The 24,165-nt window shown below is 40.0% G+C and overlaps 2 protein-coding genes across 4 annotated transcripts in view; one reads left to right on the top strand and one right to left on the bottom strand.

Moving 5' to 3' along the window:
• Nucleotides 1-4,242: 4,242 nt before the first annotated feature.
• Nucleotides 4,243-11,395, bottom strand: LOC134564521 (uncharacterized). Its single transcript, XM_063423416.1, has 5 exons — nt 11,315-11,395; nt 10,236-10,542; nt 9,641-10,120; nt 8,620-8,732; nt 4,243-5,498 (listed from the first exon to the last, which is right to left on the bottom strand). The coding sequence occupies exons 1-5, from the start codon at nt 11,393-11,395 to the stop codon at nt 5,418-5,420; spliced, it is 1,062 nt and encodes a 353-aa protein (XP_063279486.1). The 3' UTR covers nt 4,243-5,417.
• Nucleotides 9,775-24,165, top strand: part of TUT7 (terminal uridylyl transferase 7) — a 32,316-nt gene continuing 17,925 nt past the window's right edge. The window contains exons 1-11 of one of the 3 annotated variants that reach the window (XM_063422358.1): nt 9,787-9,876; nt 11,045-11,139; nt 11,772-12,298; nt 16,385-16,560; nt 17,087-17,203; nt 17,921-18,098; nt 18,596-18,684; nt 19,629-19,680; nt 21,387-21,456; nt 22,311-22,437; nt 23,183-23,302. In XM_063422358.1, the coding sequence (XP_063278428.1) occupies nt 11,803-12,298; nt 16,385-16,560; nt 17,087-17,203; nt 17,921-18,098; nt 18,596-18,684; nt 19,629-19,680; nt 21,387-21,456; nt 22,311-22,437; nt 23,183-23,302 (1,425 nt within the window). In that variant the 5' untranslated portion in view covers nt 9,787-9,876; nt 11,045-11,139; nt 11,772-11,802. Of the gene's footprint in view, nt 9,877-11,044; nt 11,140-11,771; nt 12,299-16,348; nt 16,561-17,086; nt 17,204-17,920; nt 18,099-18,595; nt 18,685-19,628; nt 19,681-21,386; nt 21,457-22,310; nt 22,438-23,182; nt 23,303-24,165 lie in introns of those variants that run through there. The other 2 variants (XM_063422359.1, XM_063422360.1) reach the window with 2 other exon arrangements.

Below are 24,165 nucleotides of genomic sequence, written 5' to 3'. Positions count from 1 at the left end.
TAGTGATCCAGAGGAATGGCAGAAATCTCAGCCTGGGAGGGCAGGTAAAGCAGATATTGTACAGAAATTGTAGCAAAATACTCTACTTAATGGACCAGTCTGAAGTCTGTGCTCCCATTTCTCCCCGACCATGCATTGTCCTTATCCAGACCAGCTACGTTTTTTATCATGTTTTATTATTGCACTTTTATTTCATTGCAAAAGCATGTCTTTATATTATGTGTTCATGGGTGACTTAAGCTGTAATTTTTCAGCAAATTTTTGAATCTGCTGCCATCTAGTGAGCAGATATCAATCTGAAATGTGTGGGGTTTGCAGACAGCAGTGGTTTTAACTTCTAAGACATGCAGGATTTTGTTCTGCTCTCCTTCTGTATTAAGGTGTAGCTTGACCAACCTTATCTCCTTCTATGAAGAGGTGATGCACTTAGGATGAGAGAAGAGCTGTGGCTGTCTATGGACTTCAGTAAAGACTTTAACCATTTCCCAAAGCAGTCTGGCTGATGTCTTAGATAGGTGCACTGTTCACTGCATTAAGAACTGGCTGGGCCCACCAAGTGTTTGTGAGTAGAGTCATATCCAGCTTGCATCCTGTTACATTGGGCTCCCCAAGGCTCAGTGTCAGGGCCAGTTCTATTTAATGTCTGCATCAATTATTTGGATGAGGAGATTAAGTGCACCCTCAGTCAGTCCCCAGATGACACCAAGCTGGGTGGGACAGTTGATTTGGTGAAAGACTAGACAGCTCTACAGAAGGATCTGGACTGGCTGGGTCATGCCTTGAGGTCAGCTGTATGAGGTTCAGTAACACGAAGTGCTGGGTCCTGCCCTTGGGTCACAACAATCATATTCACTGCTACAGGCTTGGGGCAGAAAGGCTGGAAAGCTCCCTGGTGGAAAAGAATCTGGGGCTCCCCGTCAACAGCTGGCTAAACATGAGGTAGACCATGCCCAAGTGGCCAAGAAAGCCAATGGTTCATGGTTTGTATCAGGAATGGTGTGGCCAGCAAGACCAAGGCAGTGATTCTCCCTCTATACTGACACTGGTGATGCTGCATCTAGAGTACTGTGCCCAGTTTTGGGCCCCTCACTGCAAGAAAGGCATTGAGATGCTGGAGCTTGTCCAGAGAAGAGCAAAGGAGCTGGTGAAAGGTCCAGAGCACAAGTCCTATAAGGAGCAGCTGAGGGACCTGAGGGTCCTTAGTCTGGAAAAAGAGAGGGTCAGGGTGGACCTTATGACTCTCTACAACTGCCTGAAGGAGGGTGTAGCCAGATGAAGGTTGGTCTCTTTTCTCAGGTAACAGCAGGATAGGACAAGAGGAAATGGCCTCAAGTTGTACTGGGAGAGGTTTTTACTGGATAGTGGGAAAAACTGCTTCACTAAAAGGGTGGTCAAGCACTGGAATGGGCTGCCCAAAGAAGTGGTGGAGTCACCACCCCCAGAAGTATCTAAAATATATGTAGATGTGACATGATTTAGTGGTGAACACAGCGGTACGGGATTGACAATTAGACTTAACTTTCTGAAAGGTCTTTTCCAAGTACAAAGATTCTGTGGATTCTGAGATTCTTTTATTGTTCAAGGGAGAGGGTACCAGTATACCCACACTATCACACAAAGCATGCAACCCTGTAGTTCCTCCTGCATGATAAGAGGGGGATATGTGTAAGTGGGACACTAAACCTACTTGGAGATTAGGGGTATTGGAAGGAAAAGCAACAACCAGAAGGCATTCACCCAGGACAATTACTGTCCCTGTGTCTGTTGAGCCAGGGAGTAGAAGGGTTGGTTGTACTTTTGACCTTGATTAAAGGACTTCTGTTTTGCAGTTACAAAAATCAGGTGGGAATAGAGAGGCCTTGCCTTCAGCCAGAGAGAGGACAACTGGTCTTAATGGACTGTATGCATTCGATGGCCTGTAACATCAGCCCCACAGGAGTCTAAAGCAGCGAGTATTTCAAGGACCCCAAAGGGTACTGGTGAGCTTTTGGTATAGCTGCCTTGAGTACAGAGAAGATTAACAGCTGTCTAGCTTGCCTGGTCATTCAGAGGATCCTTCCATTGTGGGGTTGCTTCGTGTTAGATAAGAGCAGGTCTTAAGACAATGCATCAGCTACAGTACCAAACCGATGAAGACCCTGTGGTTCCCATACATAACCTGGTGCAGTGACTGGAGGGTCAAGGAGTCATCAATAAGACTAATTCACCTTTCATTAAGTCCCTCTCTAGGTCAGAGCAAAAATGTAACAGAAAGTGCAGTCTAACAGTGGACAGCCATGTCTTGAATGATGCCACACTGCCACTGCATGGTGCCCTATCAGACATACTAGAACTCCAGTGGGAACTGGGGTCAAAAGGCAGCCAAAGGGTATACAATCACTGATATCACTAATCCATTTTTATTGATCCCTTTGACAGCAGAATCCAGGCCACAATTTGTTTTCACAAGGAGGGGTATCCAGTACATTTGGAATCGACTGCTCCAAGGGTAGAAACATAAGCCTACCAGTTGTTGCGGATAGATCCAGACTGAGCTCACAGAAAATGAGGCTTCTGAAGACTGGGAGTGTATTAATGGCATCATTTTGTGGGGCAACACAGACAAGGAAACCTATGACAAGGGGACAACATTAATGCCAATTCTCTTGAAAGCAAGTTTTGCTGTGAAACAAAGTAAGGTCAAAGTACTTGCATAGGAAATCCAGTTTGCAGGAATAAAAAAGCAAGATAGGCATCATCATGTCTCAATGGATGTGATCATATATCCATCCCATATTGGCTATGATTTCACCAACTAACAAAAAAGGAACACAAACTCTTGGATTTTGCGGGTTTCTGGAAAATGCATATTCTGGGTTACAGTCTGATTACAAGCCCTCTCTATCATGTGACACATACAAAAAACAACTTTGAATGGAGCTCTGAGCAGCAGTAAGCCTTTACACAGCTCCAGTAGGAGGCAGTTCAAGCATTACCACTTGGGCCAGTCTGAAGAGGACAAGATGTTAAAAATGTATTTTATACCTCAGCCATGGTTAATGGCCCTATGTGGAGTCTCTGGCAGAAAGCTCTCAAAGAGACTCACAGTTGACCCCTACAGTTTTGAAGCCAGGCATATCGAGGATCTGAAGAGCATTGCACTCCAGCTGAAAAATAAATACTAGCAGTCTATAATTCAATTCTAGCCACTAATTGGTAATGAAGCATAGCAACTTCTGGCATAATTTTGATCATCCATGCTGTTCTGAATGCTCAAAAGGAAAATCCCCTCTACACATCATGCAATTGATGTGACATGACTGAGTCACACTGATAACCCAATGGGTTCTCATGGGAAGCCTTAACTACCCAGGAATCCTGGAAGTGATCTTGGAGTGGACAGAGGGCAGAAATTTTGGAGGGTCACTAGAGAAAGTGAGTCATACCTAAGAGACCCCACTGTATAATAAGTTACCAGGAAATGAACCAATAAGCCTTGTTTACTGAGAGATCCTGTCATGTTATGGGAAAATATTAAAGGTAGAAAGCTATTGTGCTATACATTAAGTTGCAGAAACTGCTGATAGACAAGGTAAACTGAGTCAGCCTGCAGAAGAGAAAGCACTCCAGCTGGCTTTAGACACTACTGAAAGAGAAAACTGACCAGTACTTTATCTCTGCACTGACTCATGGATTGTGGCAAATGCTCCAGCAGTGGCTACAACAGTGAAAGCAGAGCAGGTGGCAGAGCAGAAGTAAACCCATCTGAGCTGCTGAATTGCAGTGAGATATTGCTGCTCAGCAATGTTGTGAACCCAGCTGTAAAAGTACATCACGTAAATGTTCACGTAGCAAAGAGTCTGCCGTTGAAGAACCTCAAAACAACAAGTGGGTGGACCAGGCTACTAAAATGGAAGTAACTCAGATGGATCTGGACTGGGAATATAGGGGTGAACTATCACATATGATATGATATGATATGATATGATATGATATGATATGATATGATATGATATGATATGATATGATATGATATGATATGATATATATGATATGATATGATATGATATGATATGATATGATATGATTGATATGATATATATATTAGAACATGTAGAAAGAGAAGAAACATGCAAATAGGCATGCTAACTTGATCGCTGATGTCAGTGCACAGGTTATCCATCAGTGCAAAGAGTGCATCATTGTTATGATTTTTTGACGGCACAAAAATAACAACATGAGTCTCTAGATGATGGTAAAATGAGAGCAAACTTTATTCTTCTAAATTCTCTTTTTACAGAGTAGTTCGGTACAAAGAACATGATTGGTCATCAGAGTGTACACCTTTTTGTAAACACCTTTTGCCAGTAAACATGTTAGAAAAACACCACTTGTGGATGGTTTCTCACTTCCTAAAATTGGTTTGAATTCCTCCTTAAGATTTTCTCAGGTCAGAATGAGAAAGTTGCTCGCCTGCCTTTTACACAGACACTGGCAAAGCCTGAAGCCTAAGTTCAGACCAATTGTCTGCACCCATAACACCATAATTAAATAGGCCAAGAGCTAAAGCCTTTTTGATATTGAAGATGATGGCTGAAATATCAACACAGGGAAGCTTGGCAGACTGATTTTATCAGGATACCATGAACTTGCCATGGCAATCACCATCTGCTTACAGTGATGGAAGTGACTACTGAATGGTTAGAAACATACCCTGTGACCCATGCCACTGCTTGGATTATTGTTTTGGGCCTTAAAGAGCAAGTGTGTTGGTGACTGAAACGACTCATTCCTGAAGCAAACTTGTAGCCTGGCCAAGGGGCACATCATCAACCAGGTGATCACATTCCCTGTTATGCACCAGCCTCCAGGAAAGCTGAATGGCTGTTAAAAACTAAGCAAAAGGTATTGGGACATTTGTCTGGTTTGAAAGTAAACTGGTGGGAGAAATGAAGTCCGCACAATTACCTTGAGAGAGATTTCAGGTCCAAGTTAGAATTTAATAGAAAGATTACAATAATGCAATAATACACACTGAAACTGGCTTAGACCCATAAAGTCAGACTACAGCTGACTTGTTGGCCAAGTGGTGGTCGAGTGGTGATTGCAGTCGTGTTGAAGTGATGGTTGCAGTCAAAAGTGCTGGTCCTCCTCTGGATCCATCCAGGTGTAGTAGGGGTCTCAAGTCTCCAATCACCAAGATTATACAGTCAGATTCAGGTGGGAATGCTAAGTACCTCCCCCAGGGCAGGCAGTTTCACAATGGAATGATGAAATACTTTGAGTCATTGTAGATGCCTATTCTGCTAGTGCCATTGAATCCATTATGGCCATTGGCAGAGATGACCCCCTCAGGATTGCTGGGACTGTGCTGGTGCTTCCCCAGGAGGAGTTAGCACTGCAGAGTCACTTGTGAAGAAAAAGAAATACTCCCCTTCTCACAGGGTTTGGCTCTTCTCCCTTACCTCATTTAACACACAACTTGTAGCCTGAGGTGCCAGGTGTGCACCGGGAATCTCCTGCAAAACACCATTATCAGTTGTCAGAAATGGTGCAAAGAGGGCAGTAGAGCACTCAGTTTGGTAACACCCACATAGTGGTGAACTGGCATTCTCCTGTAATCAGGACATACATTCAGCCACTGTGAAATACATTTAGCAGAAGCCACTTGGCTTGTTAAACATTAGAGTATCTGCCACTGCACCCAGCCCTGCAAATCAAGGTCTCTGTGTACTGTGGAAGAAAAGAGCCAAACAGTACCTAGGAGAAACTGACTTAAAGAAAGCATTATTCCTTCTTCAGGAAAGGGTAAACCTATTCATGGGATGGTTTTTCCTCAAGGACCTGGTTGTACTTGGTAAACACAGAAAGATGGGCAAGTGCAATGTGTACCTCAAGGTGATTTAATCCTGAGTGAAAATAATTCACTATTTGAGTTGTACGATAGCAGTGTTACTCAACACTGTATATCACCACTCCTATGGCTGCCACCTATTAAAGCTATTATAGCAAAAATTTGTTGCTGCTAGTAGAGCTAGAGACAAGAGCAGAATTCATTGTCATGTTAAAATTTACAGCCTAGTCCAAAAGGACCAGGGGTGGAGAATGTAATGCATGTACTTTTAAATTGTTGTAAAACGTGATTTGAGCTGGGTGTTACAGAAAGCCCTACAGCAGAAACTACCTGAATCAATGATGAACATCATAAGAAGCAGTTGACAGGAAAAGATGTGTGCTAATGTCTTTGCAAACAATTTGATGGCTGAGGATATGAGTGCTCATGTCTTTGAAATGGGTCTTAATGTGTCTGCTAACTTCAAGCAGCAGGTTTGTTACACAACCCAGATAGATTGATTCTTGAATTTCAGGGTTACAGACAAATGGGTCTGGACCAAGTGTATTGCAGAACCCAGATAGCCTGAACTTCTGACTTCTGGAGGAAAATGACAGGTTCAGGGGGAGAATATGTAGTAAGCAGTTCAGGAATCCTGTACCTTTCTCGTTCCTCAGTCAATGGGGATAGAGAGAGGGCAACATGTGGCTGGGAATTTAGGACAAAAGGAGGCTGCATCCTGTAAAGCCTCCAGAGAGAAACCCGATGGGGGTACGCCCCAGTGGACTCTTTCCCTTTATTCAAATAAAGCTGCAGGACTCCTCTGTCTGCTTTGTGGACACTGGCTTTCCACAGTGTGATTTTCCATACGCACTGTGAGTGCAGCAGTGACCTGACCAGCGCTGCCTTCGGTGCCAAATGACTTCATGAAACACACTACTTCTCCCATCCTGAGTGACCACCATGACAGATGGAGCACAAAGTCACACCAAATAAACACAGTGAGCATTTTGTGATAATTATGGACATTTCACAAACATTTGAAAGGGGAGCAGATATTTGATAAGGTGGGATCTTAACACGACATAAATTATATAGAATAAAATTGGTGGAGAATGTTCTAATTTGGGCTGGGGTGGAGCTAGATTTCTTCATGGTAGCTGGTATGGGGACAATGTTTTGGATGTATGCTCAAAAAAAGTTTTGGTAATACAGAGATCTTTTAGTTTCTGCTGAGTAGCACTTAACATCAAGGCCTTTTCTGCTCCTCTACTACCCTGCCAGCAAGTAGTCTGGAGATGCATAAGAAGTTGGAAAACGACACCACATTTGGCCAAGTCCTTTTTGAGTGTAAATGGCCAGATCCACTGTCTTCCAGAAAATCTCACCATAAATTATCTAGCAGACAGGCTTACTGATTTATCAGCAAGTGATGCAGTCTTTCACTGATGAAGACAAACAGCAACATTGTCAGTGCTTCTAGTAGCTTATTAGCTTCCCAAGATGGAGAGTGTCCCAACAGTAAAATGCTGAGGTGACAAAGCAGGTATGGGGTGAGAGCTGTCTGAGTCACAGTCAAAACAGGAGTCTACCTGCCTCTGCTCCCTACCACTTCTGTGCCTGGGCAATCCCATCCCCATTAGCACAAACACGGCACAGGCATAATCCCAAACTGTCTCAGTTTGTCTCACAAAACCACAGAAAAATACAATTGTTTATTCTTTGGTGAACAAGTTTTCATAAAGGAAAACCGTATCTTTTCTACAACAGCAACACAAAACAGAAGTTATTTAAAAGATATATAAAATACTTGTTTGCTCAAACTGTAGAACAAAATGTCTGCAGCAGAGTCAAGATCAGCACTCAAAAAATTCCAGACTACCTTTCTTCAAAAATAAAATATGATTTTGTGATGCCCAATACTGTGTTTGTTGTAACTGAATTTCTTAGAGATCGTGGGCACGATGTGCTGTGGAATGAGATTTGAGCTATCCCAAACTGGGCCTCAGATTTTGGCCTGCGTAGAAGTAAATAAACTTGTGGCGCAGGTAGAAATTAGGTTAAGGTGTGGGCATAGACTGCATAGGACAATTAGAGTGAAGATACAGTAGCTGCCTTAAACTGAGATAGTTTACATACTTATTCACACTGAATGCCAATAAGAATGCACCTGCAACTGTAAATTATTCTGCACTGTATAAAACCAGCCATTTTGCAAATAAAGAGGAGAACGTCTGTTTTAACCACATCGGTTGTATCTGCGTTGCTCTGTTCCAGCCCCATATAGAGACCCTGGCTTCAGTTTGTTCTTTAACATCATTCTTATCATTTATATGCATCTGGCTGATCTTACTTGATTTAGTGATTTGAACTCTTTTACCATTTCTCAATCTCTCTCTCTTATTTTATTACTGATAAATTTAGCCAGATCTGCTAGTTATCTATCCCATTTCAGTATATTTGCATTTCCCATGCTAAATTAACTTTTTCTCACACACATTGACTAATTACATCTTCATGCTACCTATTTAGAAAAAAATCTCAGCTGATCAAAATTTAGGCTTTCCAAGCAAGCAGCATGTGTGTTTAGACACTTTTAGCTAATTTTCTCTTATTTTTGTCTGATCATAGAAAATGCTAGTATTTGAGCATACAGTTATCCATCTAATTGAAATTTAAATGCAAATCACTAAATTTTATAAAAACTACAGGAATTTTAGTTTCATAAAGTTGACACCAACTTTAGACAGTCTTGCATGGCTGCACTAGTAAGAAGCTTTCATCACACCCAAGATTGTTTGACTCACCACAGTTAATATGATACGAAACATCTTGAGCCTGCAGCCACTCAACAGTTTTATGGAAGAAGGAGGCAAGGCAGGGTTCAGAAACATTTTCATGTTTGGTACCGCAGCCGCACCTGCTTACAGGAATTGTTTTGGTAAGATACGATATACTTCCATGCCAGGCCCTTTCCAGAAAGCGCCTTATCAGGAAAGGGTAATAGAGGGGAAATCAAAAGTATCTTTCCACTGTTAATGAGAAGTACTAGGCTGTAAGTTGCTGTCTTGGAAAGGTACCATGAACCATTCTGGGAAGTGTCTGCTATCTACCTATCTTCAAAACCTATATGCTTGTACACATTTTGCTCAGGAAATCTGAACTGGAATGGGAATGTGAATTCTTATGAGGACTACCTCATAAGGTTTATTAAGAGTCCCTCTCTTCCATAAGTATGAATGCAAAAGCACGGTAGAAAGAGACCCTGCTCAACAAGCCAGTAAATTAGGGAGACGACTGCAACATGTATGATTCACCTCTTCAATGACCAACAATATCAATGCCTTCCTGGCCTGTATCAGCAACAGCATGGCCAGCAGGACCAGGGCAGTGATTGTCCCCCTGGACTGAGCACTGGTGAGGGTGCCCCTCAAATCTTGTGTTCGTATTTGGCGTCCTCACTGCAAGGGCACTGAGGTCCTGGAGCATGTCCAGAGAAGAGCAACAGAGCTGGGCTAGGGTCCGGAGCACAAGTCCTGTGAGGAGCGGCTGAGGGAGCTGGGGGTCCAGCCCAGAGCAGAGTCAGCTGAGCCCTTTTTGTTTGCCACATCTGCCCGAAAGGAGGGTGCAGCAGGTGGGGGCCGGCCTCTTTTCACAGGCACCAGGTGACAGGACAATAGGGCAGAGCCTCCTGCTGCAACAAGGGATGCTCAGGTCGTACATCACGAGTAGTTTCTTCACAGAAAAGGTGATCAGACGTGGCAACGGCCTCCCCAGGGAGGTGGTCGAGCCACCACGACAGGAGGTTTAAGCAAAGACCATACGCACCATGGTCTACTTGACACCTCGGTTTCCGGCCAGGCACGCTGTTGGAGCCCACGCAGAGCCGGGCCGTGTCCCCGTCCCCGCCGCCCCGTCCCGTCCCGCCCCGCCGGGCGCGGAGGGAGGGCGGGCCCGCGCTGCCGGAAGACGCGCGCGACTCGGGCGCGCCGAGGGAGCAGCGCCGCTTCCGTCGCGCCACAATGGCGAGCCCTGGGCGGCGGGCGGGCCGGCGGTAGCGGGCGGTGAGTGCCCTTCTCTCGGCGGCGGGCGGCAGGGCGAGGCCTTTCCCGGCGGCGGGCGGTGTCCACCGCCGTCCTGTTCCCCTCGCCCGCCCCTTTGCCTCCCTCTCCCGCTCTCTACACCTCTCACTCCCTGCCTGGCCCTGCCGCGCCCCTCTGCTCGGGGGCTGTGTCCGGCTGAGGCGGCAGGTTTGGGTTATGCTGCGCCACAGTCCCTCCACCGCGGTCGGGGGTCGGCAGGAGGGGGCTGGGGCCCTTCGTTAGCCTGTGCGAAGGCGAGGAGGAGCGAGCCGGGAGCTGCGGCGCGGGGGCAAGGGAGCTCTGGCCCACGCAGTGTGTTTCCTGCGCCGATATCCTCACACCTGCGCCTGCATCCCGCTGGCAGCTTGGCCGGCCCTGCCTGATGGGGCTGGCCCCGCAAGCGGCCGTGTCCGGGCGATCTGCGGTGCCGCTGACCCGCAGGGCAGCCCCCTGACCACGCCAGGCTCGCACCTCCAGTCGCGGCTGGGAGCCGGGGGCGAATGTAAACTTTGGCTTTTCTGCTTCCTTCCAATGCAGAGAGGTGTCGTCATCCAGCCTGGCGGCAGGGTGTGGGCGTTGCTTCTTGGGATAACTGAGACAGGCTGGGTTTAGGTCACTCTGAAACTCGGGTTTGACAGCATTTCTTGTCTAAAATAGGAAGCAAGTGCACTTTGTGCGTTTGAAACTTTTTCTTTGCACTCTTAGCTGGAGCAGCTGCATTTTCAGAGATACACATAGCTGGGTGAGAATTATGGTCTTTAGGACAAGAATCCTATTTGTTTTGTTGCTTGTGTGGGACCAAAAAACTATCTTCATCTCAAGAGAGGCATAAACACTAAAAGCCTCAGGCCTATAAAATGCAGACACTGAGGTGCTTAAGAGTGCCTTTGTGGCCTGCAGAACTTTAAAAAAAGAAAAAAATAAAAAATCAGGTACCCTACTCCCATATTAATGGCAACAGAAGGGCATTTTGTGATGTTTAGGTGCTTGAAAACACTCTTTATATCTCCTTACAGCTTTATCTGCATCCTTAAGCACCTTCATATATTTTGAAAGAGAAAGTGTTTTCTGTTTGGTTGTATGTGTCTGTATTTAAATCAAAAAATATTCAGTGTTGAGGAGACCACTGCACTTAACATGTTTTATACAGTCTTTTCCTGTAGTTCCCCTTTCACAATCCACATGGCTTACTGGCAACACTGAAGACAGAACTCTGTGGAAGTGTTTTGCAGTAAGAGCATGGAGGTAACCAAGGAAAGGGGGGTGGGTATGCAATCAACTCAGTGGTCCAGATGTTTCAGACAATGCTAAAATAATATGAAATAGGAGTGCTTAATACTGAGTAATGTGAGACCTCACACAGGTGGTCGGACTAAAATGCAGAGTGCACATTGTTTCTAAGTCATTATATCATACTTGCCTGATAGCTAGATTGCAACTTGGCTTCTGCATCTCTGTGTCCTCGTATGATCACGAATTTCGTTCTTAACACGGTGAACATGTCTACTGTGGTCAAAGAGGATTACTCTGATATATGAAATGGCCTTGTGGCTATCCTTGTTTTTGCCTCCTTAACCATTCTTTCAAAGCTTTACTGTACTGAGCTGAGACTGATGTAGACTCTTAAAAATTTGTATCTATCCTAAAGGCATCTAGACTTTAGTGCCTGGAAAAGCCATGGGCTATCTCTGCATTTTATGAACCACCTGTAAGTGTTAAGAAATACAGCGAGAAGAGACCTAGCTGAGTTTTGGACTGCCTTTTCTTGCCTTGGTTCAAGCCAAGGCTTTGATTGTTGAGATTTCCATAGCAATTAATACCCAGTGTTTATTTCTTGATTGATTTTAAAATACAGCTTTTAACTTTTTGATTTCTAGGTGAAGATCACTAAGTTGAACAGCAATAACCATGGGAGATGCTGCAAAACCTTGCTTTGCCAAACAAAATAAGGAACAGGAAATTTTGCATCAAGAAGAATTGAAAGAAAGTTCCTTACAGAAAGACTACCAAGTCATGGATGAATATGGAAGTGGATATAGCAATAAAATAGATACCAGCCTGCAAAAGAAAAAGGGAACTCCAGGTCGTTATGGAAGCAGTCCCAGGAGAGGGCCACGGAGTGTTTTGAGTAGCCCAAATTCACTTAAAAACACAACTTACAGTCAAGGGTCAAAGTTAAATGATATCCAAAGAGACCAAATAAAGAAGTGGGTATCTGATGACCACCATGGTACTTCTGACACCTGGAGAGAGTACGGTTCTGCTGCCTGGGTTCCTGGGCATGGCAGGACAAGAAAGGACTCTTTCCACGAGGTGGAAAGTGCTGGAAACAGAAATGTAAGACGACAGCTTCAGGAAGATTTAATGAGCAAGGATGTGCCAGACATGCAGAAAGGAAGTTCTGGTAATCACGTTTCCATGTTTTCCATGTTTCTATGTTTTTACATAGTAAAGTAGCTTCCTACGTGTGTCAATGAAAAGTAAAATTTCAAGATTCACTATTAAATCAAGAAAGTGGTTATGTGCTCTCAGGTGTTGTAAACTGTAGTTGTAGCACTTCAGATGAATTGTTACAGAAAATAATACAGAATTTGTTTTATAAAACTTTGTTCAGCCTGTGAGTGGTAGGAGTAAATAGATTGCATCATCTCTGTAGTATCCCTGTTTGTTGTTTTATCTTTACAGTTTGATGGAATCTGTCAAGGCTGGTAAGAGGTCTTTCAGTTATGCTGATAATAGGGTAAGATTTTTGGAGCTACCAATGAGGTCTTTAATGATGTGTCTTAATGAAGATTGAAAGCAACACAGTGTCAGTATTGTGGGAGCTGAGTACAGCAGTAACACAAGTCTTGTTCTTCATACATATTTAAGTTCCCTGTGAGCAGTTGGTACTAATAATCAGAGTACAAACACAAAGCATTGAAATGTCAGGAAGAACAGCCTAAGGGAGGGTGAAGTGATCGATACTGTAATGTTTTAATTGAATGCAAGTAAAGCAGAAGAAGGATATAGAGAGTATAGAGAATATAACTTGTGTGTGGTGCTGCTAACGTGGAGTGCCAGTTGACAAGAAACCTGTCTTATTTCATATAAGAGTGGGAGCCAAAGACAGTAGTGATCAGATCCTCTGCTGAGAAGAAGAGCTGTTACTGGTTGATACCAGGAAGTCCAGGAATTAAATATCCTTTCCCTTGATACTAGCTGTCACTAAAAAGATAAACTACGAACAGGTGCCCAGTGTCTCTCATTGTTAGAATTAAGCTGCACACAACTCAGTTTCACATGAGGAGAGAGCAGAGTATTTTCACAAGTTTTTTCTTCAGTTTACTGGATGTAATTTCTATGAAATTTGAGGAACTCACTGAAATAGATTTTTGGAACCACTGGCAATCATACTGAGAAGTTAAGGGAAGTGAGCTACTGATTGCAGGAAAGGACAAGTGTCTCTTAAAATAATTGGCATGCAGCTTAAATCTTGGGAATCAGTTTTGGAGCAAATAATATGCTATAAGTATTTGAAAGGTAATAAAGGTAAGAAGCAGTACGTAGGCATTTGTTAAGGAAAAGGTATGCTAAGCCCTAATTTATTTATTTAAAATAGCCATCAGTCCCCCGTGGACATGGGAAAGGCAGTTGGTAGATATTGCTTGTACTAGTACTGTACTACTTTAGATACTCTTATGTGACAGTTCTGTTAGTAAGCTAGTGGAAAAGTGTGTGGATTAAATTAATGTGAGAGACTTGCAGAGCTAAATAGGTAACTATACTCAGAAACTCTAAGGATTTTGTCAGTTAAAGAAAGTAGTGAACGAGTGTCTAGTGAGTGAGGATTTTATTCCATTCAATGTTTGTTATACTAGTCTAATGATGAATGAAGACAGCAGACCTATTAATTGTATGCTCTGAAAATTGAATATGCTGTGGAGCCAGTAGGAATGGAATGCAGAAAAGCAGGAAGGTCAATTAAAATAACTTTGCACAATCAGAGGAATGACCTACATATAGGATGAAATACAAAGGATGTGTAAATGCAATTGTTTAAGTAGGAATATCAACTGTGCAAATAAAGGAGGAAAAGTTACTATAAAGTAATTTTTTCAGGGGAGGAGCTGAAATGATAGTGAATCAGAAGATGATAATGTGTCATTATCATGGAATTTTGAGGCATGAATAAAAGACTCACAGTCCAAAGTACCACTTTTTCTGAGTCTTCTGTAAACTCAGTTGCAGTACTTCATCCAGTTTTGGCACCCCACTTGTATGAATAAAATGGAAGCTGTGCAAAGAAAACCAAGAAGGTTGTGAAGACATTTAGGAAACGGAAATTATTCAAGCTGTGAACAATGCCCAATCTTTCTGCAAAATGAAAAAGGATAGGGAGGCACAGTAACAATCTTCCTCTGTCTAGGAAGGCAGTAAAAAGCTGATGTAGTAAACTGTATTATTTCTTTCCAGTAGATGGGACACAAAGCAATGGGTGTAAAATTGAGCAGGAAAGGTTCAGATAAGGACTAAAGGGCAAGGTTCTTAAAGGCAAAACTAGGGAAATTTTGGAGAGCTTGTCTGGGCAGCTCATGGAAAAGATACTTGAAGGCCTTTAAGAACAGTTTAGCTGAGCACCGCTCAGATTTGACAGAGTTTGTTTCATCCTGCTATGAAGCACAGGAGTGGAATAGCTTACTTCTTGAGGTCCCTTCAGAAGTTCTGTGTCAAGTAGCAAAATTACTAAAAATGTTTCTTCTTGCATTATTTTGAGCAGTTGTCCTTTTCATTAAGACTTCATGTCTTTTTTATTGTCGCTCATGAAGAAGTTTACCCAGCCTCTGAGACACTGTTCTTTAGTACTTTATTTAACCATTAACCTATAATTAGATTGTTACTACAGTACCTACCAAATATTAGAAGTATTTATTTAATTTGTAAATATTTTTAAGTTACTTGTTGGCTACAGAAATAATTGATAAGTAGGCAGTTGTCATAGGCTGTTCTGTGAAAACATTATTACACCTCCCGGTTCTATCTACACTGATTAGTTAAAATGTGGTCAAACATAAGATGTGTCACATCTTACTAATTTGAGCAGAAGTGATGGCGCAAAAATGGAGGATATAGGGAACGCTCAGAAGCTCAGACTTCTGTTTCTGCTCCCTGGAGATTCCTTTGGAGTACTGCTCCTACAGCCTATTAGGCCTAAATTGTCTTTATTGCAGCTTAAACTTGTGCTGCTGCTGAAAGAAAGAAATTATATTACCATTTTTGTCCTGGTACTGTATACACCACTTACATGTGCATGCTGCTCAGTGAACTGAAGCAAATAACTGGTCACAAATACACAACTCTGTTGCTTCCCTTTGTCAATTATTAGAGACAAAAATTATGGTCGCAGGAAAGAAATTATGTAAATGTATTTGGAATTGCAGTTTATCTGGGGGTTTTTTTGGCCTTTTAGAATTATTATAAATTAAAGCCTCATGCTATGATAAAAGTTTGGGAGTCTGAGGAAGTTGCGCAAACTTTCTTAGAAAAAAAGAAATTCCAGGCATCAGGACATCCTGTATAGCTGTACAAATGAAAGGCAAGGTGTGAAAATCTGATGTGTATATTTATTCCTGAGAGGATTTTCATAGGTATTGGCTTTGGACCAATAGCAGCTTCTGCTTCAAAACTATGATAAAATTTGCTTAAAAGTAGAAGTGATACTTACATTATTTTTTTCCAGAGCTTTTGCTGTAAACACAACAAGCTTTTAAAGCATTATTATTATTATGACAGTTTTACAGCTTTATTAAGCAATGTGCGCATATGTAGCAGGTCCATTCTTTAGTCTCTGTAGCCAGCAGTGGTGCTTACTGTTTTTCACTTGTTTATTTAATATTGTGAAAGTAGTATTGGTCCATATACTGCTTTAACTGAAAGACATTATTACTGGACTGAAAGACAGAAAACTGAAATGACATTATTACGGTAGTAATCCCTTGTTAATAAGTTGTCATATGTGAGCTAAACCACAACAGTGCCATATCAGGGTGCTGCTAGGTCTTACAAGTCATTCAGATTGGCTTACACTTTTTAATTCTGTCATACTTGTAGTCTAGCTTATTTGTCTACCAAAGCCTAACCAGGTGTCCTGAAATCTTTGGATATATTCTGTCTTTTCAGTATAATAGCGTACAGGAATATCTCTTGTATTTAGTTCTATTTTTTTGCCAGTTTTAACAAAGGTATCTAAGTAAGGTTATTTTCTTCAGTGGAACAAATCAATTGATTTATTTATAGTTTGGGACAAAGACGCTATAGGCTGTGATACCAATATACACTTATTATTATCATACTTGCACAGAACAAATTGTGAAACCATACCAGGTAGGTGAATTGTGCCTTCTTTGATTCTCATATAAGTAACATGTTAATTAAGGAAATGTTTTTTTTTTTAATGCTGTGTGGCACTCTGCAGTTATTTGATGCGTTTGCTCTCATAACTCTTTATAAGAAATGAAGAAGCTTAGAAAACCAAGAAGATCAAGAAGAACTAGAAAAGATGAGTATGATCATGATGAAGTGGAAGGTCCAGTCATAGATGAATCCGTGCTGTCAGCAAAAGAACTTCTGGGGCTGCAGCAAGCTGAAGAGCGATTGAAGCGAGACTACATTGATAGACTGAAGAAGGTGCTGCTATCTTTACTTGTATAGATAGACCTCTCCTACTTTTCATGAATATAAATACATTGCAGAGGATACTCTTTGAGCAATATCTCTGATTGTAGCTAGAAAGATTAGTTACAGAATTTAAGTAATGATATTGCTGTTAATTAATTGTAAAAACAAGAGGGCTTTTTGCTACAATAATTGATAACTCTTCAAGCTCAAAAAATGGTTTCTCCTTTAGTTCATGGAATGACATCAGATCTTAATTAAAATGCTGGAGTAGTTGTTTGTTCAATTAAAATCTTCCATGAGCATTGGGTATTTTCTTCTGTAAAAGATAAGGTGGGGGAGTGTGATTGACATGGTATAATTCTTCTGGCATTATATTTGATGTTCAGACTTTTTGATGGCAAATATGGAGTGAAGGAAGCTAAAGTGAGTGGGTGTAGATTTCAGAGTTAGTCCATTGAATTTAGCAAGGGTATTGAGTGAAGTGAAAGTAATACCTTCATATATTTATGGAGGTTTTTTACTGTCTTTATTTTAGCAACCTCGAAACTACCCATCAGCAAAATACACCTGCAAACTGTGTGATGTTTTGATAGAGTCGGTGGCTTTTGCTCATAAGCATATTAAAGAAAAAAGACACAAGAAAAGCCTAAAGGTGAGTTAAGCCCAAGTATCATCTGCAGTTTAATGAGACCTTTTTAACCCATTAATGACAATAAAACTGCACTGCTTTTAAAGCTGTTCCACATTTCGTTTTTACCACGTTTCAATCCTTTTAAAAACTGTTACGTAGTGATGCTGGTGAAAACAGTAAGCTTGGCACGTGGACTTTACAATGAGTAGGAATTGGCAAATATAGTTGGTATGGGAGAATTAGAAATTATAATCTGTACGTCAAAATGAATGCTTCAGTTCAGAAATACTGTAAAAATTAAGCACTTGTGGAGTCTTAGAGACTTGTTTATATGCAAAGGAAATAGGTTTGTTTTGAGCATCAGCATCAAAATAACTTCCAGCATAACATCAATTTTGCCTTTTTAAAAAATGTCTTCTACTTTCTCTGCTTGAAGTAGACAAAAATACGTCTTACACAGATTATCTGGTTCTTCCTCTATAGCTCCTACCTTTTCACACTTCATAGGTGATGAAAGAATCGGTGATTTTTTTTAGACATGCCAAATACATGTGTATATATATCTCTGAATATTACTGAAGCCTCCTGGAGTATCAGATTCTTTATTGCTTCCAATTATCTACATTACCTGGAAAATTTGTAGTAGTGGTATTACTTGGGATGAGTTGTTGGCATTCATTTTAGCATGTTAAGCAACTCAGGAAACTCATTAAAACATTGGTCTTGTTACCTTCAAAGGAAAAGCAAGAAGAAAAACAACTGGCTGCTCTTCCTCCTCCAACACCTTCCCAGATACAAGCTATTGGTGTTGCTATTGAAAATGTCGTGCAAGAGTTTGGCTTAAATAATGAAGATCTAGAAGAAAGGCTTAACATTAAAACAATGATGGAAAACTTGCTGCGTCAAAAATTGCCAGGTATAATTTGCAATTTAAGTGTTAGATATGCCAACTTATTAAAAACAAAATAACAACAAAAATTGAACAAACAAAAAAATAACCTAAGCAAAAAAAAAATCCCAGACAGCTTATGAAATGAAAACCAAATTAAAAACCTTGGCTGTCCAAATTGTAAAACAGCATGTTTAGTTACTAGTCTGTTGAACAACTTGATGTACCAATATGAACCTGTTTCAGAATTAAATTACAATGGTGTTCATGACCCAAACAGGCCTGTAGTAAAAAGTGGATATGAAAAGGATGTGGGAAGGATTTGACCTTCATGATAAGCCTTTACCCAATGACAGCATGGAAGGCAGGATTTAGTAACAGTTCTGGGCCATTGAAGACCATCCTTCTTTACCTGTGCTTGTCAAAACCATGTGTAGGTTTAAGATCTGTTAACAATACTGTAAGTAGCTACAGACTTAGAGTTAGGCACAGTGTAAATGAAGTATAATTTTTTTTTGTTGCAGAGTGTTCATTAAGATTGTATGGCTCCTCCTATAGCAGATTTGGTTTCAAAACTTCAGACATAAACATAGATACCCAGTTTCCTGCCAATGTAAGTAAGGCCATTTTATTAAGTATATGTTAGTGGGTTTGAATGTTCACATCTTCACGTAGAGTATATTTTAAATATATTTTATAGTGTGGTAATAAATTTTTTTCTTAAAGCCCATTGGTAAAACAGAGCTGGTCTGGTCTTAAAATAACATTCCTTTCTTCACAGAACTGTAGTCATCAGTCAGTGTAATACACCTTTGTGTTTTATTGAAACTTCTTCTGAAAACACGTAAAACATCTGTACTGTAGCAGTCCTGTGAGACAGATGATTATTTATATTCTCTAACAGCTGGAATAAATGACACTTCTGTGATCTTGTTTTGGTACTGATCCTGGTTTTGTATTGATGCATTCACTTGTGCTCATTTTGACTACTAGGTTGTATTTGAGCTGTGAAACCATATTATGTTATTTATATGTGGAGTAATTTAAAGTTTTTATTTGTCATGTTAATTGTTTTTATGCATCTTTGTGCATGAACACTGAAAAGGAATTAGGGACTTGATTCCATATTTAAACTTACTCCTGTTGTAATTGATTTGGCAGTCCCATTGTAAGAATTTAACAATTCCTTTAGGAAACAAAGAATAGTCTAAGTTCATAACGTGCATATAATTTTAAAAACCTGTAAGTCAGTCTTTTACATGATGTAAGTCCACTGTGTTGGAATGCAATAATATTTAAGCACACTGGAACAGTAATGCTGTTGGTGGGAGTTTTCTTACCACAACCAAGTCTTTGAGATAGAGATAAAAATAACTTTAGTAACAATTACTCTAGGATTATTTTCTTTTCCTTCAAAGCAAGCAGACCTCCTGTTCCTTTTCATACAACTTAATGATAGTGAAGTACACATAGAGCTGGTTTTAAATTTGAGTTGCAGAAAATCACCTTCTTGACAGGTGGCTGATACAAAAACAGTTTTATTCCTTTTATTGACAGATGACTCAACCAGATGTTCTCTTACTTGTGCAAGAAAGTCTTCAGAACAGTGGTAAGAAACAATTGCTTCCTTCTCAATTTCACTAAACTATTACTGCTTAGTATTGTTGAATTTCATCTCTGCTGAATAGGTACACCATGTGCTATTCTATTTTTTAGAAAGATATGAGTCTGAATAATACTGCAGAAAAGCATACATTAGCAGAATTAGTTTTGGTTTGGTATTCAGTGTTATGAGGGCTGAAGTTCTCCTATTTTTGGTGATGTGAGAAATTCCTAGTGGGAGGCTTTCTTCAGGATTGTAAGTGAAGATGTCACTACATGTGGGGTAGACTCTGCTGCCCTCCCCAGCCTGCTTTATTAGCTATTAGCCATTATCCACAGAAAGCAGCCTAAGTTCTATAATATGCAACAGAAACTCAGTAATGTACTTTCAAATGTTGGTCTCTTTCCCTGAAGTCACCTGCACATGTCTGTCAGTGTAGGTGATGGCTGTGTACAGATGACTGCATGTGGACACATGGGGGATTTTTTCAGGTAATGAATGTAACTGAGCATTAATACAAGGAAGTAAAGTTAAGAATCTTTTAAAAAATGCACTTACTCAAACCAATTCAAGCATATGCCGGCAAGAAAAAAAATGAAAATATTGGACGGGGAAAATTGTATTCTAAAATGCACATTGTAAAAAATAGCTTTGCTGCTTTCTTGCCTTGCTTTATGCCCACAGTTTGGGAACCAGACCATATGGTTCAAAACATGCATATTTACTGACCTAGATTTTCTCAGTGGTACCCTCACTATCATTGTATGTGCATTTTATTGTCTGGACCATTATGGTCTTTGACAATGGGATTATTTTTAAGTCTGATAAGAGGAAGAAGATCCAAATCTCATAAGAGGTTAGGATCACTATTGTATCACAAAAGCAAGTAATATTTGCATTAGTGTGTTGTGCCGAGTCTTTTCTGTGAGTGAGAAGATACAGGGATAGAGCATTAGGTATTAGAGGTACCCTAGTGGCAAAAGCAAGATAATTCAAGTGAAATTAGGTGTCCAGTTGGCTAAATAACATCACAAAAATCTTTTCATTTCAGAACTTTTGAGTTAAGTATCTAAAGTTGTTTGAAAGTTTCCTTCCCATCTGGCCCAGTGAAACTGTGAGGTATCAAAAAATTAGTCCAGTTTTGGATCAATCAATACCACTAAGAGAAAGGACTAGGGTGGCTAACAGCTGAATCATATTTGGAAAATTATGTAAAGAATAAGAAGAAAAAGATAGAAAAAGCATAGCAAAAGGACATTGCATCATGTAGGCAAGCCTGTTTTACATTTACATAAAACTGTCAGATAACCAGAGAAAAAAATTTCTTTCTGTATAGTAGTGATGTAACAGTCTGTTTTTTTATTTTTCACACTAATATTGCTCCATAGGTATTGTAGGTCTTTCTGTATGCATGAATTACTGAAGCCAGCTCTTACAAAATATATCTCCTTAATTATACTTACTATGTATATATGAATTTTCAAAAGTTTTGTTTTTTCTCAGTATTTTCCTAACAGTGCATATTGTATAGACCATATCCCTCCCATCACATGTGAAACATTTAAATCACCTGTACTTTATTTTTCTCAGTATCCGTCATTGTATTAGAAGCTGAAATTCTGCCTGTACTCCTCTAGTTGCATCCAGTTTAATGTATTTTTTTGTCAACACCATCCTTAATGTGGCTTCTTCTCTTTCTTTTTCCCACTTAGAATCTTTTACGGAAGTTGATGCAGATTTCCATGCTAGAGTACCAGTGGTGGTGTGCAGAGAAAAGCAAAGGTCTCGGTTGTCACTTTGTGTGTTCTAATAGTATATAGCAATGTAAAGTATATAACCACCTGATAAATGACGTTTCTGTACTAAATTATTACAGTTCCATGGATCTTGAAACACAAACTAACACTCATGGGCAAGTCATTCCTAGCCTAGAATAAGAGGGTAAGGGTTGTTCTGTCCTCAGCTGTGTATTTCCCAACCCCTTCAACCATTATGGCTTCCAGCATGTACCCTTACCCTTCCATTTGGGATTATTGCTTAAGCAGAAACTTTCCTTTCTTATAGGTAGTGTACATACCATATTAAATTACAGATTTTTGTAAGGATAAGAACAGTTTGCTTAGTTTTGCTAGTATTTTGAGAACAAGTGAAAAATACTTTATTTTGCCCATTTGATGAATGTCAATTAAGATTCATGAAACATTCTGTGAATGACTACTGATAAAAATATTACTGATTATTTTCCGCTACCTTGATTTTTCAGTGTTTAAAAATATTTTATGTTGTGTGAAAGCAGCATAGAAAATGTTTGATGGCGGGTGTGGTGTGGGACATTTTTCTTTCATGAAGGAAATTAATACTATAACTTTGTAATTCAGTAAATTAATATTAGAAAGCATACTTAAATTTGAATTGTATCTTAAAACACTTGTACAGAAAATTGTAATGCATATATTCTCAATCTAACCATAAATCAAATTAGTATTGCATGCTGCTTTTCATGCAGAGACGCTGTCTTTGATAGGCTGTCAAGTCTCTCCTTACAGCCTTCTGCAACACAGTTCTGTGAGGTGTTGTCTGACCTATTGGTGTTCTTAAAAAACCTTCAAGACCTTTCGTTTCTTTTTGGATTTTAGTGGCCTTATTTGTAAAGTGAGTGCAGGGAATGAGAATGCTTGTCTGACAACAAACCATTTGACTGCACTTGGAAAGCTGGAACCTACTATCGTACCTTTGGTGATTGCCTTTAGGTATTGGGCAAAGGTGAGAGTCATTTGTATTCCCTTATCTGTGAATAAATATTGAAAGAACTTTGATATTATGCCTGTAGTTATGGTTTAGAAAATGGTTGTTGAAACAGTCCTTGAAAAAGAGTTGAAGTAAGGCCATACGTTTTAATAAATTTTTGTCAATTGTAAATTTTGTAAGTTATATAATTATTATTTGTGAGTGATAATGTTACACTAATTTTCAAAAGTGGAATTTTAAGTTTCATTCAGTGACATGCAGACTAAGTATCCTGCTCTGTTACCAAACTAATCAGAGGAATGTATATGAAATGGAATTGCTAGTTTCTCAATAAACTTAATCAATCATGAAAAAAAAAAAAGAACTATTTGTCTCTATTGTAGAGGAAAACAATCTCATGAATTAATGTAACTTGTGAAATATGTGTGTCTGCAATTAAAATATTAATTAAAAATTTGAAGAACTTTTGACTTGTACTGTATCTATGTAAAAGGAGCTATCATTTTTTGCAAACATGCTGTATCCTGTCTGTTTTGCCAGTCTGTGTCTATGGTTCTTACACTGAAAACATTATTGGTAGTATGATAGTAACTGCAGTAAATATGCAGGCCTTGAGAACAAGTTGCATCTGATAAGAAAGAGCTCAAAGATATCTGAGTTTCTTCAGTATTCAATGTGACTGACTTCTGAACAGTAACTAAAAGAATATTTTTCATAGTATCACTTGAAGCTTTAATGACTGCACAATTTGTTTTTACAGTTATGCTGTGTTGATCGTCCTGAAGAAGGAGGCTTGTCACCTTATGTGTTCGCTTTAATGGTTATTTTCTTCCTGCAACAGAGGAGGGAGCCCTCTCTGCCTGTCTATTTGGGATCATGGGTATGTATATTAGTACAGTGAATAGTATAAGTGAAAGGACCAGTTGTTTCTGGTGGTATATAATCTGTCAGCTTTATGCTACTCTGAGCAAGCAATAAGTGAGCCATTTCTGCAGGAGTTAAGAATGTGAATTCATCATCATTCAATGACTACACTTAACTTTCGTATGCCTACCTGTAAGATTGCAGTTTACAATCCTAGTCATTGACGTACTCTGTTGCCCCTTCTGTGAATAAGGAGAGCTGGGCAGTGAATAATGCATTCTGCTACAATTTTCTTCCTCTTTTTTTTAGCCTTTCTTCCAGACTGTTGAGAACTCAATCCACATAACTACATTCCAAAACAATGTCTTGGAATTTGCCATCTAATTCTCCAAACCATGGACCATGGTTGGAGAAAACACTGGTGTGATACCATCTGAAGGGATCACATGAGGAGTTCAGAGCATGTATTTCTTTGGTTTAGAAACTGAAACGCATCTTAATGTCAGGAGTTCTATTATGGATGCCAATCCAAAATCCAGTTCTCCAGGACAGCATTTATGTACTCTATTCATGGCACCCACTTTTGTACTTACAGTCTCTTGTTATGTTTAGCACATGTCTTCCGGTTCCTGTAACTAATATACAAACCTTGCAGTTAACAATTTTTCTCTGCTACGCTCCTGACTCATTTGAAAGCATGTGCACTTTCTGAACTGGATGAGAAAAATGTGCTGTTGTATATGGCCATATAATTAAAAGATATGTATTTATCCTTGTCTAATGTGCAAAGAAAAGGTTGCATGACACAGAATTACAGAATTTTTGGGGCAATCAGTTCCAATGTTTGGTCACCCACACAGTACACCCATACGAGTTCTT

Source organism: Prinia subflava, chromosome Z (genome assembly GCF_021018805.1).
Source record: "Prinia subflava isolate CZ2003 ecotype Zambia chromosome Z, Cam_Psub_1.2, whole genome shotgun sequence".
Lineage (NCBI taxonomy): Eukaryota > Metazoa > Chordata > Aves > Passeriformes > Cisticolidae > Prinia > Prinia subflava.
The sequence above is the reverse complement of the archived record's forward strand: the minus strand, read 5'-3'. Positions and strand labels throughout refer to the sequence as shown.

What these genes read in the sequence shown, in the direction of transcription:
- LOC134564521 (XM_063423416.1), bottom strand. Translation starts at nt 11,395, where the DNA reads ATGTTCACCGTGTTAAGAACGAAATTCGTGATCATACGAGGACACAGA. An exon ending in AGTTGCAATCTAGCTATCAG is followed by an intron (nt 10,543 to 11,314) that starts GCAAGTATGATA and finishes TTCCTATTTTAG; the next exon opens with ACAAGAAATGCTGTCAAACC. An exon ending in CCAGCGGGATGCAGGCGCAG is followed by an intron (nt 10,121 to 10,235) that starts GTGTGAGGATAT and finishes GAAGGGCCCCAG; the next exon opens with CCCCCTCCTGCCGACCCCCG.